General features: G+C 39.1%; 1 protein-coding gene across 1 annotated transcript in view; it reads left to right on the forward strand.

Annotated features, from left to right (window-relative positions):
* PARD3 (par-3 family cell polarity regulator) overlaps nt 1-21843 on the forward strand; it is a 1032882-nt gene that overhangs the window by 999943 nt on the left and 11096 nt on the right. Inside the window, exons 23-24 of the mRNA XM_007942439.2 lie at nt 6788-6908; nt 19920-20047. Coding sequence (XP_007940630.1) covers nt 6788-6908; nt 19920-20047 — 249 coding nt within the window. The remainder of the gene's footprint in view (nt 1-6787; nt 6909-19919; nt 20048-21843) is intronic.

A 21843-nucleotide genomic window follows, 5' to 3' on the forward strand; every position in this document is an offset into this window, starting at 1 on the left:
CAGGGATCCAAGATTATCTTCTGTGTCTGTGTTAATTGGTTTCCCTTTTCTTTGTTGAAGAGGGTCTGTGCAATCCTTCTGCCTAGTCCACCATCATGGCCCTCCTTCCCTGGGTTTTAGTTTTTAATACTTGTTTCTTGGGACTGTTACTAGGGGACCACTGGCCTTATCTTGGTGCAGTGAGTAAACAACCTAGAGAAGCAATATATAAAGTAGGCAATATTTGTGGAATATAAAATAGAGGTTGTGAGCTAGCAGCCAACAGACTTATTTTGTTTGGCTTACCTTGGATACGAAAAAAAAAAAAAAAAAAATAGGCTAACATTTAAAATTTGACAAAATCCTGTGTTTTGAAAGGCAACACCAGGCCTGCGTCCCATTAGTGCAGTGTCTACTTGAGTCAAGTAAGGACCACCTCCTCCAGACCAAGAATTTTACTCCCCCGCCCTGCACTTGTCACAAAATATATGTGAGTGCTTCTAATGCAGTGAGACCCCTTTACTCTTAAGTTAATTTTCCTTTGGGCATTTGAATTTGTCCTAGTGGTGAAGCCTGCAGATCTTGTTTTCAATAGTATTGCACAGTGGTTAATACATTCAGCTGCTAACCAAAAGGTCGGTGGTTCAAACCCACCAGTCACTCTGTGGGAGAAAGATGAGGCAATCTGCTTCTGTAAGGATTTGCAGCCTTGTAAACCCTTTGGAGCAGCTCTATTTTGTCCAATAGGATTCCTATGTGTTAGCATTGACTCAATGGCAGAGGGTTTGTTTTTTGGTTTTATGAAGCCTGCCAAGTCTTGTTTTCAGAGTATAGTCCTGGTAGCACCTGGCATGCTTTCTGCATACATGCTGATTCCTAGCTCTGCACTGTTGTTGTTGTTGTTTGCCGTCGAGTCGGCCCGACTCATAGAGACCCTTCCTTGGGTTTCCGAGGCAGTATCATTACGGAAGTAGGATTGCCCAACCTGCACTAGACCTACTGAATCTGAATATCTAGAGGCAAGTCTCAGGACTCAGCGCTTTTAACAAGCACTCTGGCTGGTTCTTATACACACTTAGTGTGTTCAAGTCAGAATGACTTACCCAGTTTCTTTTCTCTTTCACTGTAAAGGAAATGAATGAGTTAGCATGCCTATGGAGCACAAGCATAGGACAGGCTCCAATGCTTACCTGCAAATGGGCTCATTGCTCTATTTAACTTGAGTTGATATTTTCAGCTGTTTCTGCAAAGCACATTTCAGTAGTGAAATCTGAAGTTGCTGAAGCCTATTACACTGTGCGGTCTGTCTCTGACAGAAGAAGTTGCAATCTCCAAGGTAATTATGAATGGGAAAGATCTGAATTCCATATAATGCAGGATCACATAGTGTGTGTCTGCATTGGGAATCTCCATAGTGCATTATCTGATATATCCTCTTTAACCTTATCAGGGGGAGAAAAAGTAGCTCATTACTCAACCAAAACCATCTCTCTTCATTTATTAAATAAATATAATTATTTAAGAAAGTTTCAGTTAGACTGATGTGTAGGGGAAGGCTAAGTGTTAGTGCTGGACTTAAACTGTCTTGCTTTTTCTGTGTGTATTTTTTGCACAAAAAGTATCTCCAGAGTTTCTTCTCTCCAAGCAAATCATGACTGACTTGTTTATCATGACCAGTTTTATTGTCTCACTCAGCCATCTGATAGACCTAAACCAAAAAAACCAAACTCACTGCTGTTAGGTTTATTATATCCCTTACTCCCCACCCCCAATAAAAAGAGCAACTTTAAGTTGTCAGTGGTGCAAATATAAGTTGATTGGGCTATGTAGGGGTTAGTCACTATCACTATTGAATATTTAAAATTTCCTTTAGCTTCCCTGGCAGCAGAGCTAACCAAGAACTTTAGAAGTCCAAATGTGAATTATTGGCTAAGGATAGACTGGCCAGAAAAACAGAAGTTAACATTTGCAATAGTTTCATCTCTGGAAGCCAGGATTTTACCTTCAGACTGCCAACTGTTGTTCCCCAAGGATGCTTGATGGTCTTCCAGTCTTTGGAAATCATTATCAATCATGAAAACCACTGCAGCCTGTTTTCCAACCTCAACCCTAAAAGTGGCTTTGCTAGTCTCAGACAAGTCAATTGGCTTTCTCTAGAGCATAGGAAAAAAGGAAACAAAGGGAAAGATGGTGAAACAAAGATCTCACTGCCTGCTCAGATTTGGAAACAAGAGCAGAAGTGACTTCTTGAACTTGCCTCATAGTTGAAAAACAATGAGGTCACCAGAACTTAAAATTAAGGACACTGGGTTGACTCCCTTTCCTGGGAAACTGGACTTTCAATTAATCACAAATAGTAGGCGGTCAAGTTTCATCAGTGGTTTCAACTTCATGAAGTTAATAATTATGAGGGTAAAACTATCTATGAGACAGGAAAATAATCAAGAAATTTTTCTGGTTAGACTTGTAAAACACTTTGTCAGTCAAGCCTCCTACAATACTCACATTAAAAGCTATGAAGTATGTCAGCAACAAAGAAGACACAGCTGGAAAGATGGCATTGAGATTAATGAATGTTCACTCTCCTATCTCCTTCTCTTATGAACTTAACCATTCTCATGCCTGCCCCAGCACAGTGTCACTTAGAGAGTAAGGAGTTCTTTAGACTGGGCATGACATCTATACTCAAATTCACTGCCATTGAGTTGATTTGACTCATAGTGACCCCTCCTTGGGTTTCCAAGACAGTATCTCTGTGGAAGTAGATTGTCCAGTCTTCTTCCATCCATGGAATGGCTGGTGGGTTTGAACTGCCAGCCTTCTAGTTAGTAATCAAATTCCTTAGGCACTACGTCACCAGAGCTCCCATGACATCTATAGATTGAGCATTAGCCGTTATTGAACATTATGTGTTAGAACAAGGTAAGATGCTATATACTATTTTAAAAAGCCAAACCAAACTCACTGCCATTGACTCAATTCCTACTCATAGCAACCCCTTTTAGGTTTCCGAGGCAGTTGATCTTTATGGAAGTACATTGTCCTATCTTCTTTCCGTGGAGTGGCTGGTGGGTTTGAACTGCCACCCTTCTGGTTAGCCGTCAAATGACTTAGGCACCATGCCACCAGAGCTCCTTGTTTTACTTAAACATCTGTTGACTCAAAAATGTGGAGAGGAAGTTTTTAAAGTGTACTTTCATGTTGTCAAATAGCACATTTTACAGGCCTGCTCACCTTTCATGTTGTCAGACTGGTCCATTCAAAAGATTTGATAGAAGAAGAACAAAAGGATGACAAGCTTTTATTTACTGGGAAAATAATCAAATTGAATGTATCGGCAAGCTATTCAAGAAACTGTAATAAAATCGATAGGAATATGAAGGTGATTAAGTGATGAAATGCTATCTCATATTCTTGAAAGACATTAATATTGGGGTCCTGTGTATGAACATTTTCAATTTGAGATTTTGAAACCTTTGTAATCTTTCAAAATGCGTGGAATTATATGCAGACACAGGGCAGCTGGGTGACACAAATAGTTAAACTCTTGACTACCAGCCCAAAGTTTGGTGATTTGAACTCACCCAGAGGCTCCTCACGAGACAGGCCTAGCAATCTGCTTCCAAAATGTCATAGCCTTGAAAACCCTCCCAGAGACTATGGCCCTTAGATACCCTCAAGCCAAGAACTGAACTCAACCCCTGTGGCTCAACTTTCAGCCAAATGGTAGGCCTGTAAGGTGAACAATAATACCATAAAGGTGTGCACTCATTAGAATAATCAACCATACAGGATCTAAAGGGCAGCATTTGTCATGGGATTAAAGAAGGCAGGAAGGGATAGGAAAGAAGGATGAAGGGAAATGGTAAACAGAAGGAAGAAGTGGGAAGAATGCTGTTGCATTGTGGGGACTGCAGTGGATGTCACAAAATTTTTATGAATTGTTGAAAGCCAGTTTGCTTAGTCAAGTTTCACCCCAATCACACTAAAAAAACAAAACTAGCAAACAAACAAAATACCCCGTGGAGCAGTTCTACTCTGCACACAAGGACTTGCCATGAGTCGGAATTAACTTGATGACAACTAACAAAAACAACAATATGTAGACATATGTTAGTTTGAGAATGTGGTAGTTAAGTTTGTGAATCAACTTGGCAGGGCCTGGTTGAGTGGCTGGGCAGCTGGATGTAGTATTCCCCATGATGAGACTGGTAATCAGCTCCATGTGAGCAGCTAAGTAGCTGCCTTAGGGATATGGTCTGCTTCCTGTATATAAGAAACAGCTTTGGAAATGGTCTCTAGCTTATGGCACACTTGAACCCTGCACGTAGCCAAGTCGTTGTTCAGCAGCCTGTCCTGCCAATCTTGGGACTTTTAATGGACTTGAATTGATGGCTTGCCAGGTGGTTTGGTAGTATCGGGACTGTGCCTTGTTACTTGTCAATCTTGGATTTGTCAGCCTCAGCAGCCAGCACTGAAGGCTGGGAGCAGTAGGCAGAGCTCAAGCCCAAGGTTGAGGGGTTTTCACCCAGCCCCTACAGCCTGGCACTTTGAACTCGAACTTAAAGCCTCCAAATTGTAAGAATAAACTGCTGTTTGTTAAAGTCATCCCATTTGTGGTATATTCTTATCAGAGCAGCACTAGGTAATCACAGCAGAGAATTTTATACATTTTCCCATGACAGACTTTTTTTTCCTCAAGCTACCTTCTCATAAATTACATTACATAGGGGGTTTTGCAGCCAATAGAATTCATAAACACACTCCGAGTAACCAGGACAATGTGTTTTCCTTAACACCTGAACTTCCTTGTAAGGAGCACCTTTTCATTCTGCTAACAGATTGAAGGGTATATAGATGGTATGATAACTTGATTCCTAACCTTACAAAGTCTGAAGTTTTGCTGGTCACACAGACTATACACCTGATGTACTTGAATAGCTTTCCTAATAGGGTGCAATATAGTGCTTTAATGAATAGAGATAGTGGCTAAAGCACTTGACTGCTAACCAGAAGGCTGGCGGTTCAAACCCACCAGCCACTCCTCGGAAGGAAGGTTGGGCAATCCTACTTCCGTAGTGATACTGCCTCGGAAACCCAAGGAGGGGTCGCTATGAGTCGGGGCCGACTCGACGGCACATAACAACAACAACAACAACAATGAATAGAGAGGACTAAAAGTACTGTGAGACTTAACGTTGATGTAATTTTGGTCATTGATCTGTATTACTTTTTCAAAAACAGTTTTTTAAAATCTATGGTTTTATGAAGGGGAAAACCAAAAATGAAACTCACTGCCGTCGAGTCAGAGCCAACTCATAGTGACCCCTCCTTGGGTTTCCAAGGTGGTATCACTATGGAAGTAGATTGTCCAATCTTCCTTCTGAAGAGTGGCTGGTGAGTTTGAACTGCCAGCCTTCTGGTTAGCAGTCAAATGCCTTAGGCACTGCACCATCAAATCTCCTTTATGAAGGAGGGAATTTGGAATCCGATTTATATTGTACTATGTCATAAAACATGGCTGGAATGAGAGCTGGCTTATAAGCCAGATGATATGGATTCTAGTCTCATTTGCTCCACTGGCCAGCTGGGAGACTTCAGACAAGTCACTTATCTTTTTCTAATGTCAGTTTCTTTGTTGGTGAACACATGTGTGCATGCATGTGTGTGTGTGTGAAATACTGCATTTTGTACCTATCCTATAAGCTTTTATGAAGATAAAATAAAATCTAATACTGTACAAGGAAGGAAACATTGTTATTAACTAACTGGTTAAATCAAACTACTACCTGAACTTATTTAAAAAATGCTTTTCATTCATGCTCTGAGAGTTGCATTTTGTATAAAGACCCTCTAGTGACTCATAAATGGGAACTTCATATAATGACATTAAGAAAATGATACTGCACGCTGGTAAGGTTGTATTTTTATGGTGTTAGCTCACTTGATTGTTATAACTTTCATATTTAGAGCAAAAATTATTTCATCTGCACTTCATATATAAAGAATCCACAACTCAAAGGCATTAAGTGTCTTGTTGTTGTTTTGTTATTATGTGCCATTGAGTTGGACTGGACTCATAGCGACCCCTCCTTGGGTTTCTGAGGTGGTATCATTACGGAAGTAGATTGCCCAACCTTCCTTCCAAGGAGTGGCTGGTGGGTTTGAACCACCAGCCTTCTGGTTAGCAGTCAAGTGCTTTAGGCACTATGCTACCAGAGCTCCTATTAAGTGTCTTAGTCGAGGAAAGTACAGGAGCTAAAAACCAAACAAACTCACTGCATTGAGTCAGATCTGACTCATAGCGACCCCTCCTTGGGTTTCTGAAGCAGTATCACTATCGAAGTAGATTGCCCAATCTTCCTTCTGAGGAGTGGCTGGTAGGTTTGAACCACCAGCCTTCTGTTTAGCAATCCAATGCCTTAGGCACTATGCTAGAGGAGCTAGGATTATGGTATTTCTGAATTCTAATCTAATGTCCTTTCCAAACAATTTTCACTGCCAACACCTCACCAGATTACAGAAAGTAAATGAGGCTTTTAAAGAACAGCATACAAAGAGAATATCTAAAAATACTACTCACCCACTTGAATGTCTGTCTTAACTTCAATAAGCCTGAAACATAAGAACAAAATTAAAACAGACTTTAAATGCCCAGATATTGTTTTAAAAAAATCCATTTCCTCTTGTGTAGCATCATTTCACAGCAAGCTGCCTTTTTTTTTTTTTTTTTTTTAATTTCCTGGCAACTGCAATCCACAGCTTATATTAGTGAATGGTGTTCATTGTTGCCCCTTCTCTCTTTCAGCAACAGATCAACTCCTAGCAACCATGATCGGATACAGCGTCTGAGGCAAGAATTTCAACAAGCAAAGCAGGATGAAGATGTAGAAGATCGGCGACGTACCTATAGTTTTGAACAACCCTGGGTGAGTTTGTGGTCTTGGGCACAATGAATAGTCTTACATTTTTGCAGCAATAAAGGCCACTAAGCTATGACCTCAATTCTCTATGAAAGGAGATGAGTTGGAGCCAGATTCCTTTGACCTTTCACATATTGACCTTTCTCTTATTTTCATCTGTGTTTCATCATTGCTAATTTCATTTTATATCTTGTTGCACCATCTGTCCATTGCATAATAGGGTTTCTTGCCTTATGATAAGTCATAGAAAAAGTATTTTTGCTCTGAACAATGCATTTTTTTTTTTAAGTTTAGTGAATCCTTTCTTTAGGTATAATTTTCTCAGAATCAAAGAACCAAAATAAATTAGTTCCACATATATCTATTATGTATCTGCAGTACTCAAAGTTCAGTATTTAGTAATCCTTCTTTCTTTGCTCTCCCTTAGTCTTCTTGTGTAAGCATTTCATCCTTCTAATTTTTCTGGTTCCATCCCTATTCTTATCCATCCTCCACAATGCCACCACAGTGACCTATTAGGGCAAAACTTCTCACTATCCACACTATAAACACTATAAAGTTGAAATTCCACAGTATGGCCTGCTGATCCTACAGAATGTAGCCCAGACTTGTGCTCTGATCTTGTGTTTTGTCCTAGAGGTGATGGAACTTATGGGAATGAAAAGTGTGAGAGTGGATTTGAGGGTTTGGGATGATGGGAATTTTGAAGAATTTCTGTGAGACACTTATTCGAGTCCATTAGGAATGAATAATAAGCTACTTAAGCTAGAAAAATCTAGCTGAGGGTCAACACAGTAATACAACCAAAACCAACAATGCTTAAAACAAACAAACAAACTCACTGCTGTCAAGTTGGTTCTGACTCACATGACCCCTTCTTGGGTTTCTGAGGCAGTATCACTACGGTGGTAGATTGTCCAATCTGGTTAGCAGTCAGATGCCTTAGGCACTATGCCTCCAGAGCTACCAGCAAAGCTTAGAGAACTGGAAATAGAAAGAAAAAAAAAAAAAAACCAAAAAGATAGACCCTGTGTTGGGATTTAGAAGACAGACATGACAGAAAATCAGGGAAAGTTTCATAGTCTGAATACTGGTGAAATGACTGAACGTGAACTCTATCAGCCAGTCTGGGGAGGTTGGCAAATGCAGCTCAAAGAAAGGTTATCCTATTAGCCTTGGAGGGTCCTGAGAGACCAGTGATTTAGAGGTTCATAAGATGGTAAAGGCAAGTTAGGTAGAAATGAGGTGATAGGGGCATAGGAGGTTGTGGTTAAAAAAATGTATTTTGGGGGAGCTGAGATGTTGGAAATGTCCCATTTCATAACGATGTTGAGGTCTAAGGTATGGCCATCCATGCATTGAGCTTATTGAAGTAGAAGACAGAGATTAGTATCTAAGAAGTGATGAGTTCAAATCACAGTGTTGGAAATATACCATATATTTAGGCAAATAATGTGTGCATTCTACATTTTTTTTAGCAATCACACCCTCCTTTCCTTCCCCCTTTCAAATCTATTTTCATAAGCACACTATGCTAATTATTTTACATGTTATAAAAATTAGCATAGGGTGCTTATGACAATATCTGAGAGGAAGGTATGGTTCACAAAAATCTTAGAATGTATGCGTTATTTGCGTTATACAGTGACTATGTGGGCTGTTTGGAAGAGTCAAAACAGAGGGATAAAGATATTACAAAAGATTTGAATGAAAAATGATTCTGATTTCTTTGGGAAAGGGTAAACAACGCAGTTGAAACAAAACTGAGAAGTCAGTCATGTTGAAGAGGAGATAAAGGTAAATGTAGTAGGAGCCTTCAAAGCTAGACTGAAAATTCAAAAAATGCTTGTATAAAGAACGCTGACCCATTAACCAAGTGTGCTGGCTTTCTCTGCCACAGTTTTCTATTTGGAAACCAAGAGGGTTAGAGTAAATTACTGATCATCACTTACTAAACCCTTAGTTAAAATGAAATTTTAAGAGAAAGCCTAGTATATAAAGCAGATCAAAGTAGAGCTCTCCTGACTGAATACAGAGACTTCCTTGGGTCCCTTGAACTGCTGCTGTTCATCAGAGCTCCTCAAAGTATGGTTCTTAGACCAGTACCTTCAACATTGCCTTGTTATAAATGCAAATTATTGGGCCCTGCCTCAGACCTACTAAATCTGAATCTGTGTGGGAGAGGCCCAGGAATATGCATTTCAGCAAGCCCTCCAAGTTATTCTGGTACATACTCACCTCTGAGAAGCACTGCTCTAGAGTCTAGATGATCTCTATGGTCCTTTATGGTCCTAAAACCAAACACCCCCATAACATGACTCTATACAAAGTGAGAAGCGTGTAAAGGTTTTGAGCAAGAAATTTAGTGGTCAAATTGGACTTTAAGGAAGATTGATTCTGTGGAGGAAAAATGGAGGAAAAATGGGAGAAGAGTTACTAGTTTGAAGCACTGTTTACCAGTTCAGGTGCACTGGATGGGGACTTAGGACAGGTTTTTGGTATTATGAGGCCAGGGCTCAGAAATCAAAACTTTTCATGAAATCAAGCTTAACCTGACCCGGGGAAGATATGAAGCAAATTCAGCAACCTAATATCTAAGAAAATCTTTAATTGTCTTCTACAGCAGTGTTGCTATTAATTGTTACTGTTTTTTGTTGTTGTTACTGTTTTTTTTCCCCTACAATAAAGATTTAGTTTATTTTTCTAGATGATAAAGTGAACTGAGTCATTTCCATGTAGCAACATTCCAGAATTATGTTAATCTACTGATAGTGTTTGGCATAATTGACTCATCTGTACCTCCGAGAGTTCTTAAAGCAGAATTCTTTTGAACTCTGTGGTAAATATGCTTCATCTATTTGAACAAAGAATTTGAGAAGAAAAATGACCACAATTCCAAACTGAAGGAGAAAACAGAAACTGCACATAGAGGTGGTCTTCACACACATGCATAGCTCCAACCTGACAAAACCCCACTGTGGGTTCTCATTCCCTTTCTCTACACCATGCTTACAACCAGGAGTAGCATCATGCCCTTTTACTTCTTCTGGGAATCTAGATTTCAGACCAGTGTTTCAAAACATCCTCTAATTAATTATTTAAGCCATCAGACTTATTGAGTGCTTACTAGAGTCTAGTCATGTGTGATAATAGAGAGCAAAGATGAGGGTGGGGAGAGAGTGCCTTTAGAATTCTGTAGTCTAGTTAAGACTATGAGTCGGGGCCGACTTGATGGCACATAACAACAACAACAACAACAACAACAACAAAGTTAAGACAAAATAAAGGAATATTCTGCTGTCTGGGAGTGATATGATAGGAGTCCCTGGGTAGTACAAATGGTTAAGTGTTAGACTACTAACCTATATGTTGGTGATTCAAACCCACCTAGAGACTCCTCAGAAGTAAGGTTTGGCAACTGCTTCTAAAAATGGTCACAGCCTTGAAAAGCCTATGGAGCAATTCTACTTGGAATTGACTCAGTGGCAACTACTAATACAGCCTGCTTAGAGTATTAGGGAGCAACATCCAGATCACTTCTGGGTGGTCAAGAAAGGCTTGAACGAATACCTCTTTGAAATTGTGATATATTTTAAATATGTTACTGAGAAAAAATATATCTTTAGGAACTAAGATTGATGGATTTATTTCTGGTTGACAATATTATATCCACACATAAGACCTTTGTGCTTCTTTGAGGCCAAATGATCATTTTTCTGCTTCCCCAACTGTTTTTCATTGGATGTGAAAAGATTTGATTCCATTTTGGTTTCTTATAAAGTTGTTTTTTTTTTTTTTTTAATGGAAGCAGTGAATATCATATATTGGCATATGTTTCTACATTATCTGTTCCTTAATATGAACAATCATTAAGAAAAAAACTTTACAGAAAATCTTGTACATTTGGAAACTCAACTACTGAAGGTCATAGGCCAAATTATTGTATATCAAAATGCCATAGCAACTTTAGACAGACAACTTGGCTTGTATTATTTTTTTTCCTGCAATGAGTGAACAGGGAATTATTTGGATGACAGGCTGATTACCTTAGGAATGGAATAATTTCCCAAATTGTGGGTCAGAAGTTGACCTTTTCTTTTTTCTTTGTTTTCCCCATGTTCAAACAATTGGGATCTCACCATGCACATTCTATTCTACTGATCATGTAATTGAACTTAAAGTGACTGTAATTCCTCTTAATGTATTAATTTTAATACCAGTTGCCTTTAAAAAAACTGTTCAGTTGTTCAAAATGTAGCTTTGTCTATGGCTCCTGTTATCTGTTTTACAAAATGAGCTTTGAGTATCTTGGATATTTTTTTCCCTCTATGTTTCCTGACCTTGAACAATCACTGTGTTTGGAAAGGATGAGCCCATGATCTCACCCAGTGGAATGGTTTGTAATCACTTTAGTTGTAAAGAACCGTAAATTCATCTTCAAGCTGTGTGTACAACTTAGACCATATTAGGTAAAATTGTATTGCTTGTTAGAAGTGCCCACACACAAAGTACAGCCAGATGTGTCATATAGCAAAATATCCAAACCAATTACTTTACATAGATAGAGGGGTGCTGCACAAAATTCATCCAAGTAGCAGTTTTCAATTCAACCACTTTCAAAATGCTGTCTCTGAACTCTAGCAGTATGGAATGCACCTGTCCCTGAGCTTTTGTTCAAAATAATGTTTGGGCCTGAAGAAGCTGATCTGTGGCACAAAAGGTCTTTAGATGAGCAGAGGCCCAGAAAATTTCCTTAGCTCCATAATTGAAGTGAATTCTCTCCCAAGTTGAGTAAGAGAAGGATAGAGGAAAAAAAAAAAAAAAGCCTTCTTCCTCATGTAGTGCCAGGTGCAACATAAATAAAGCAGTAAGTTGCTTTAAATCTTTCCTTAAGATAATGGAACAATAGCTGAGGTTAGGGTTATTATCACAGAGCTCAGATATGGACAGGACTTAGTGTTGCTTTTAAAAGAATTAAATTGCAGGCTGCAGACATAAGTACAGTATGCTGTTAAAACTTTGCAGATACCTGAGTGTTGCCCACAAGGAGACTTGCCGGCTGAGACGATTGATAGATGGGATAATGGAGCCTTTAATAGCTATATTGCTAAATCCTTTCCATCCCAGGTTGGTAGTGACTGAAAGTAGTTCAGTCCTTTAGATAGAAAATAGATACTCTGCAATCTGAATATCCTCTTCTCCCCCAAGCTCTCTGCCTAGGTGTCTTAAACAAATAAAATCTGTCCTTCATTCTGTTTGTCCTTCCTTGGACTTTTAAGGGCTTCTCTTTCTTTTTTAGGGTTTTGCCTACTCTAATCGGAAAGTCAATTCACAGTCCCCAGCCACCCTGCAACCCCAGATTGCCTTGCACGTACCTAGTGAATTTGAGAAAATGATGGTTTTCTTGCATTTTCATCTCTTGTAAGACTTAAAAGGATGTCTGCTGTCATTGCCTCTTAGTGGGCCTCCATGAGCTGAGTCAAAAACTGTTGTCTTAGTTGACAGCTTTTCAACGAGTTATGCAGCTTAAATTGGGGAAAAATCATCTTCTTTAGAAAGAGACCTGGAGAAACCCATTCTTGTTGCAAAGGGTATCAGTTACACATTGGAAGAATCTCTAGGCATCTTTCTTTTAGCCTCATGACCCAGCCAGCCAAAACCTTGCTGACCCACAAAGACCTTGGGCAGTAGGAATTGAAGAACTCCTTGAGGCTGCCACTCTCTCACCATACTAGAGGGCCCATCTGGTTTTACTGAGCTACTCTTTCATTTTCAATGTACCTGGCGCTTAGGATGGGAATGGTAAAATGGGGGAAAAAATAGATCCAACCACTGATTGAAAAAGATAAGATGGAGATAGATACTGTGTTAAGACCAAAACATGCATTTATAAAAATTTTATGAGGGAAGTTGGTCAGCTCTGCAGATTTCTCAGCCATTACTAACATCATTAGCAGCAATTAAGCTGTTCAACATTCAGAACCCGCAAGAGTTCAATCGATAGTTTTAAAAGTATAGTCTGTAATGGGGTGGGAGTGGAGGCGTGGGAGAGTGGAATTGACAGACAAGAGTTAACTTTGTTTTGATGAAGATTTATTAACATGTTTACTATAGAAAGCAATTACTAATATTGGCAAGTGAATATTTTTTAAAAAAGAGTAAAGAATTTACACTATTTATGTGATTTATTGACATAAAAATTATTCTATGCACCCTCCACTAAATACTTACGTTACCATTTTTGCCATAATATGTAATTCATATTAGGTTTACAACACATTTGAATGACTAAAATCAGGCCTCTGAATCTCAAAGATATACCACTGCTCTTTTAATTTTTATTGCCATCATCAACATCCTCACCATCATCATTGTAGCTTTCTATTCAAGGTACACAAATTGATTATATTTTATTTATTTACTTTTTTTTTGTTTTTTAATACATCCCAAGGAGCCCTGGTGCTCAGTGGTTAAAGTGCTTAATTTGATTGCTAACCCAATGGTCGGTGGTTCGAAACCACCAGTTGCTCTGTGAGAGAAAGATGAGGCAGTCTGCTTCCATAAAGATTTAAACTAAAAAGAAAAAAAAACAAACTTACTGCTGTTAAGTTGGATCCGACTCATAGCAACCCCTCCTTGGGTTTCCAAGGAGGTATCACTATGGAAGTAGATTGCCCAGTCTTCCTTCTGAGGAGTGACTGGTGGGTTTGAACAGCTAGCCTTCGGGTTAGTAGTCAGATGCCTTAGGCACTACATCAGAACCAACTCAATGGCAGTAGGTTTGGTTTTGGTTTCTATAAGCTGTGGTAGTTAAGGTTGTGTGTTAAGTTGGCTGGGCTGTGGTTCTAGTGGTATGGCAGCTGGATGTAGTTATTCACCATAATGAGATGGTAATCACCTCCATGGTAGAATCTGCTGTGAGCTAATTACTTGCCTTAGGAATGTGACCTGCTTCCATTATACATGGAGAAGTTTTGAGAAAGGACTGTAGCTTTTTGGCATATTTGGATCCTGAGTTTGGCTGGATTGTCATCTCCAGTTCCTGGATTTGAACCAATAGGCTACTGTGTTGCCTACTGATCTTGGGATTCTGCCATTTTACCTGCTGATCTTGGGTTCATTAGCCTCAGCAGCCAGTAGCTGCATGAGTCAGAAGAAGCCTCTACCTCCAGTGGGCTTAGAACAAGAGGTAGAGCTGAATCCCAAGGTCAAGGGGCCATTACCCAGCCCCTAGACCTGGCACTCTGGATTTGTACTTCTACCCTCCTAAACTGTGTTGTTGTTGTTGTTGTTATGTGCTGTCAAGTCGGACCCAACTCATAGCGACCCCTCCTTGGGTTTCCGAGGCTGTATCACTATGGAAGTAGATTGCCCCATCTTCCTTCCGAGGAGTGGCTGGTGGGTTTGAACCGCCAGCCTTCTAGTTAGCAGTCAAGTGCCTTAGGTACTATGCTACCAGAGCTCCTTCCTAAACTGTAAGAGAATAAATTCCTGTTTATTAAAGCCATCTACTTGTGGTATTTCTTACAGCAGCACTAGAGAACTAAGACACATGCCCTTGGGCCTGTGTGAAAATTTGAAGGTTTTTTTTTAATGATTTATATTTAAGTAGAAAGCTTACCAGAAATTATGTATAATGATATCATATATGTAATTACACACACATACACATGTATAAGTATACATACACACACTTTTTCTTACCTGTGTGAAGTAAAAATGACAGGGTATTTAACAGTTATTAAATATTTATATAATTTTTTTATAAAATAAAAATAAATTTCATTTTATAAGTATCACATATACTTTCATATTAAAACCCTATGGGATGCAGTTCTACTCTACACTCATTGGGGTCAAATGTATGAGTCATTATCAACTTGGCAGCAGTGGGCTTGCTTCTTAAATTAGTACTGAAACCTTGTACTGTGTGCATTTATTTTTGTTCTTTAGTCTACTATCTATTATTTTTGAGGTTTTTTTGTGCTTTGTTTTTGTAAATGCAAGAATGATGTCATTTAATTGAGAAAAATGCTTAATGCCATGAAAAGCTTTAAGTGATAGACATTTTTCTATATTTTGTTTTACACTTGTCTTACCAAAATTGTGTAGCATTCCCAAACTTAAAATAGTACCTTTAGAACCATGATAAAGACCAGTTCTTTGCGGCTCATTTACAAAATCAACATGCATAGCTTTCACTTGTGGTTTTAAACACAAGCCATGGAAAGCTTCACATATCATGGCCCTCCAGTGTACTATGTAATAGATAATCATGCATTTACTTATATCTTACAATCTCTATTGTTATTATGGCCTTGGCAGCCTTGGCCTTTTTTTTTTTTGCTTTAAAAGGTCATTACTTGTCACCAATTTCATCACAAATAAGGCCAGGCTTATTTGTAATTTGTACTGTTAAAACAGTCTTGTCTTGTTTATCTGGTGAAACACCAGATTTATCTCCATCATGCTTCCACGCCTATTTTCCTGTACAGATATTACTTGGTTATTTCAGTTGTTGATAATGTTTTGTTCAAAAACATGTACTTCTCTGTGGGGTTACAAATATCTCTTTCTTCATTTCTTTCTTTCATTTTTGTGATTTTGGCTTCCAATACGTTCTGTTTCTGCCTTAGGGATTGAAACTGCAGTATTTAAAAGTCAGGATTGCCAATTGTAATTCTGTTTCCACAATTTACATTATTATGAGATCCTCATTGAAATTGTGAACTAGAGAGGTTATTTTAGGTTCAGGTCAAGTAGAAAACTTGCCAAGATAAACTTATTTAGTTGTTGCTATGGGCTGGTCATATATGCAATCTTCCTTAAAATCTTGTGGCCCATTAAAGTTTTATCATAAAGATCAGTGTGGTTCTTTTTAATAACCTATCTCTTTAGCATGCTCTGAAAAGAGAAATGGAGTAAAATATTAATGACAGATCTTAGGTTTCAATTTCATCACAGTGAGCATGATACTATGAAATATGTCAGTCTTCTGATACCAAACTCATTCTCTCATTTCAAGTGTTCGGGTCCCATGTGATGATAATTCCATTATTGGGGTTTGTCAGGATCCAGCTAGATGCTTGAAGCTGATAAGGTTTGAGGTGAACAGTGTCAGCAAACACACAGTTGAGGAAACAAAAGCCTTTCGACTTCTTTTTCCTGTCAGAATAAAATTTTCAGGCCTCTGGGAGAAACAACTTAAAAACACACCTGAAATTTCTACAAGACCTTGCATTTTCTTTTCACATCTCCACAAGCAGTGTGTCACAGAACAGCATGAGCTTAAAAAGCTGGTTACTAAATCTTGCTGCAGAATGCCAAATCTTTCAAGACTGCTTGACACATGGATATAGCTTATACTGAGTGAAAAGGAAAGGAAAATGTGGTTCTTTTTGAGGGCATCATGGAAATTGTGTAGTATTTTCTTTCTCGGCTTTCCCTCTGCCCAGTGGCTTTGTTCAAGCCTCCCATGGCTCACCATGAAAATTAAAACAGCTCCATTTCCTTTTTGGCCAGCCTCATCAAGTGTTATGGAAGAAAATGTCTGTCTCCATTAATGTAGTTGATGAACAATCGTTGATGCTTTGTTTGCATAAGCAGAACTCACTCAGTGGAGTGTTTTTCTTGCTGAAGGCACCACTGATGTGTTATTTGAACTGTGTTGTGGAGTGGGTCTCTGAACACACATTCGTTCCAATGAGTGTGGTTATAAACATCCACTAGTAGAGACTGGGGTATTGTAAAGCCTAATCTCTTCACACATTATTTTTGTATCGGGATATTTTTAATATGCTTGCTGACTATGCCCATATGCTTTGAAATTTTTGTCCTGTTTATTGCCTTATTATTGCTTACCAACAAATAAGATAGTGTTCGCCAGGCACAGAACAAAAGATAATGCTTGATTTCTATTCGGACAAAAGCCAACCTCAGGAGCCATTCTTTAGGGAAGAAACCAACATGCTATCTTCCAGCTGTCCAAATGATTGTTAAGACTTTGTTATTTTAGAAAATTATTATCAAAAGTCTGCTATTGATTTTCAACTCTTAAAAAAAAAATCTAACTTTTTTGTCACAAACATTCTTCCCTGGGACTATGCCTATTGTACAATGTTGCATAACACAAAGAGGGAGCAGAGGTTAGCAAGCTGCAAAAAGATGACTTAAGAGTTGATCTCACTGATGTTATGATAAACTGTTGTCTGATGTTTTGTAAAGTTAGAGGCATTGTTCTGCATTTTGAACTAAGTGGCTTTCATTTCAAATATCCAGATCTAAAAGATAATCTAATGATCTAGAAGGCAATTTAACAACTGTCAGTAAAAATTGAAATATCCCCAGGTACTTGGTCTGTACTTGTTTTCTTGTGTCATTGACTCAATTCCAACTCATACCTCACAACATATATTATATAGCACTAAATCAGATGACCTTCCGACTAAAGTATGCATCACCCAGAGACTTCCAGTACTTAGCTAAACCAAAACCCACTGCCATGAAGTCAATTCCAATTCATAGCATCTCCCATCAGGTTTCTGAGACGATAAATCTTTACGGAAGTAGATAGCACTGTGTGGTATTTAAATTTGTATGTTAACTTCGCTGGGCCTGGTTGAATGGCTGGGCAGCTGGTGGTAGTTATTCCCCATGATGAGACTGGCAATCAACTCCATGGTGTGTTCTACCTCAAGCAGCTGAGTAGCTGCCTTTAGGATGTGGTCTTCTTGTTGTCGTTATGTGCCGTCAAGTCGACCCCGACTCATAGCAACTCCTCCTTGGGTTTCCAAGGCAGTATCACTATGGAAGTAGAGTGCCCCATCTTCCTTCCGAGGAGTGGCTGGTGGGTTTGAACCACACAGCTTTCTGGTTATCAGTCAAGTGCCGTAGGCACTAAGCTACCAGAGCTCCTAGGATGTGGTCTGCTTCCTGTATATAAGGAGAAGTCTTGGGGATAGTCTCTAGCTTATGGCATGCTCGAATCCTGCATGTAGCCAAGCCATTGTTCAGCAGCCTGCCATGCTCTACCAACCTTGGGACTTTCACTGGACTTAAATTAATGGCCTGCCATGTGGTTTGGTAACATCAGGACTGTACCATTTTCTTTGTTGACCTTGGGCTTGTTAGCTTCAGCAGCCAGTAGCTACCTGAGTGAAGAGATGCCTCTAGCTTCAGTGGGCCGGGAGCAAGAGGCAGAGCTGAAGAAGCCAAGGCTTTCCCACAGCCCCTAGAGCCTAGCACTTTGAACTTGGACTTAAAGCCTCCAAACTAAGAGAATAAACTCCTGTTTGATAAGGCCATCCCATTTGTGGTAGATACTTGGCACTAGGTAACCAGAACACCCTGTCTTCTTCCACAGAGCAGCTGGTGGATTTGAACTGCCAAACTTCTGGTTAGCAGTCAAATGCCTTAGGCACTATGCCACCAGAGCTCCTTAGTATTTAACTAGAGGGATTGAAAATCTATATAGGGTTATGATTAACTCATTGCCGTGAGTTAATTCTAACTTACAGCAACCCTATGGGACAGTGTAGAACTGCCTCATAGGATTTTCAAGGCTATAATCTTTATGGAAGCTGACTGCCACATCTTTCTCCCCTGAAGCAGCTGGTAGGTTGAAATCACCGATCTTTTGGTTAACATCATAATGAGTACTATAACCACTGTGCTTCCTATAAAAATATGGGGCATTAATATTACATGTATGATACTTACATGAGATCAGGAGTACTAAACATCAGTACTTATCATTCTGACTTCCCTTCTGCTAGTCAGTGTTGAATCCAACAGATAAGAATCCAACCTAATAAGAAAGATTGATCTGGCACACTTAATTACTGTACAACCAGGGCTCCTTAAGGTTATAATCAACATAGGTAAATTGCCATTATCTAATAATTAATTCAAATGAGCCCTGGTGGTGCAGTGGTTGAAACATTTGGCTGCTAACCAAAAGGTCAAGGTTTGAACCCACTAGCCACTCCATGGGAGAAAGATGTGGCAGTCTGCTTCTGTAAAGATTATAGCCTTAGAAACCCTATGGGACAATATGACTCTATCCTACAGAGTTGCTAAGTTGCACTCAACCCAGCAGCAGTGAGGTTTGTGTGTGTGTGTGTGTATGTTTTCTAATAACTTGTTCCAGTAGCTATTAGCTTTTGGGCTTCTTCTTTTGATAAATTTCTCTAATCCCCCCTTGGCTGCCATCATAGACTAGCAGAGAATGAACTATACATTCTTAAGAGTATTCAGTTTAAAATAATCTTATTTCAAAATGTACCTACCATGCTGTAGTAAATGGAGAATCAACTGTATTGTGTGCTAGGTTGCTATCGTACAATTTATATAACTACTAAATGAAAAAATCACTAGTGTGGCCAACTTTCAAGCATGCACCCATGGACTTTTGTGACTTATTGTAGCTTGTGTGTGTTTGTGTGTGTGTGTGTACTAACTTCTAGTCCTCTGTGGAACCTTACTCTCCTTGCATTTGCCATATATACAAGGAAAGTAAGCTGGTAGCTAATATAAATATTTGCCAAACCTCATGAAGAAGACTGAACAGAATAGGCCTGAACAATGGGCAACCATTGTGAGGATGGCAGAGGACCAGGCAGTGCTTTGTTCTGTTCTATATATGGTTGCTACAAGTCAGAATCAACTCAATGGCACCTAACAACAAGAAATAGAATGTGGGTTGAGGAAATAAAAGATACTTAAACCTCAAAACACACACACACACATACACAGAAGATTGAACAGGGTGCCCTTTCGATTTTAAATTATATTTCCAAGCCAAAATAAAAATTTCAGATGACTGAGTATTTTGGGATCATAGGAGTAAATCTTGCTCTCAAAGAAACTTGATTTTGAAAAATCAAAACACGAAAACCAAAACCTCACTGAACTTTCAAGATGTTTCAAAATCAGTCCCTAAGATTTATAATTAAATCAGCAAGTTATGTAAGATGGGTAGTTTCTTCTTATTAATTATTTCACATTTTTCTCCATTAGCCAAACTCCAAGCCCTATACGCAGAGCGGCAGGCACTCCGTGTCTGTCGAGGTGCAGATGCAGCGGCAGCGGCAAGAGGAGCGGGAGAGTTTCCAGCAAGCGCAGCGCCAGTACAGCTCTCTGCCTCGGTATGACTCTTTTTAAGTGTTCAAATTCCCCCAGCTCTTTAGGAAATCCTTCCTTCCAAAATTGCACTGACATTCCAACTTGCACAGGGTAATCCTAAAGGAACTGGCAAATGGGTGGCTCAGAATCACTGCATTTAGCTAGAGATGCCATTTTGCTGTATGGCAACAAGCCTAGAAAGAAAGGTGTTTCAAGGAGATGCAAACATTTTTACCCTAAAGCACCCTAACTGATAGGGAAATTACTTGACATATGGGTGCTGGGTTTAGGGGGGAGGCCTGAGTTCTAGTATCGGTTCCCCACCTACTAGCCGTGGCTTAAACAAGTCTTCTGATCTGAAAAATGGGAAAATAACTCTTATTTTGCTTAGCTCATGGAGTAGCTAAAATAAATGATACTTTGTAAAATCTGGAACTCTGTAAAAAAACATTGTAGTTGTTAGAGTCTGTCCACTCAGCCTCAGACTCATAGTGACTCTGTATACAAGGGGATTGGGCTGTTGTGACCCATAAGGTTTTCATTGGCTGATTTTTGGAAGTAGATAGCTTGGTCTTTATTCCTAGTCTGTCTTCATCTTGAAGACCTGCTAAAACCTGTCCAGCATCAGAGTGACAGTCAAGTGATAGCTGCACTTGAGGTACATTGGCTGGGAATTGAACCCAGGTATACTGCATGGAAAGTAGGAATTCTACAAATGAACCCACCCCTGACCCCTTATAAAAATATATTGACTGCACAGCTGTCAAGATAAATCTGACTCATGACAACCTATAGGGCAGAGTAGAACTGCCTCATAGGGTTTTCAAGGCTGCAAATCTTTACGGAAGCAGGCTGCCTTGCATTTCTCACAGAGTGACTGGTGAGTTCGAGCTGCCAACTTTTTAGTTAGCAGCTGAGTACTTTTATCACTGTGCCACTAGGGATCCCTATAAAAATGTACCAGATTGATATTACACATATGATACTTACAAGAGATCAGTGGTATCAAACCTCACTCATTGTTCTGACTTCCCTATTGCTATTCAGTGTTGAACCTGACAGAGTCATTAACTGACAACCAAGTAAGAAGAACTGATCTTCCAGACTCTTAAGTTGACGTACACCTTCTCCAAGCCTTTCTCTGCCAAAGGAGAGGAAGGTTTCAAGGCGACTAACCCTCCGTACATCAAAATAATATATTTTTTTCCATCTAAGTGCTTCCTGTGTGCAGAGTGAAAAATAAAAGTATTTAAAAATGTTCAGCATTCTAAACTTCCCCAAAACAAGTCACTCCAGTAGTCACAATTCTTACAGGCATTTGTTATTCTATTTCAAAAACATCCCAGATGACAAAAACATTTTGAGTAGAAAAACCCACAGGCTGTGTTGACTTCAAGAAGATTGTTTTGAATTTGAGTAAAACTTTTTTTTTTTTTTTTCAAATGCTCATCTGCGTAGACGACTGACCTATAAAAAAGTGATCCTGACTAAGTTTCTGATGAAGTGGAGTCTCTTAAATGTTAAATAATAATAACCATTAGAAATTTCACCACATTGACACTGGTGAAAGGGATGTGGATGTGAGTGAACATCTCTTAATAGGATGAGTATCATCTATTTTAACTTCATTCATTTGGTCATTCTTTCTCAGTATGTAAAGCTTTATCTCTTTTGAGTCCTAAATCACTTTTTCATTTATCGTTATTTTTATACTATATTTATATTATCAGTCACTGATAGTTATTTTTGTTTGCTGAAAGTGAAGATGACTTGAATCACTTACTGATGAAGATCCAAGACTATAGTCTTTGATGGATTA

The sequence above is a fragment of the Orycteropus afer genome, unplaced genomic scaffold, assembly GCF_000298275.1.
Source record: "Orycteropus afer afer isolate SDZICR_OR568_19922 unplaced genomic scaffold, OryAfe1.0 scaffold00090, whole genome shotgun sequence".
Lineage (NCBI taxonomy): Eukaryota > Metazoa > Chordata > Mammalia > Tubulidentata > Orycteropodidae > Orycteropus > Orycteropus afer.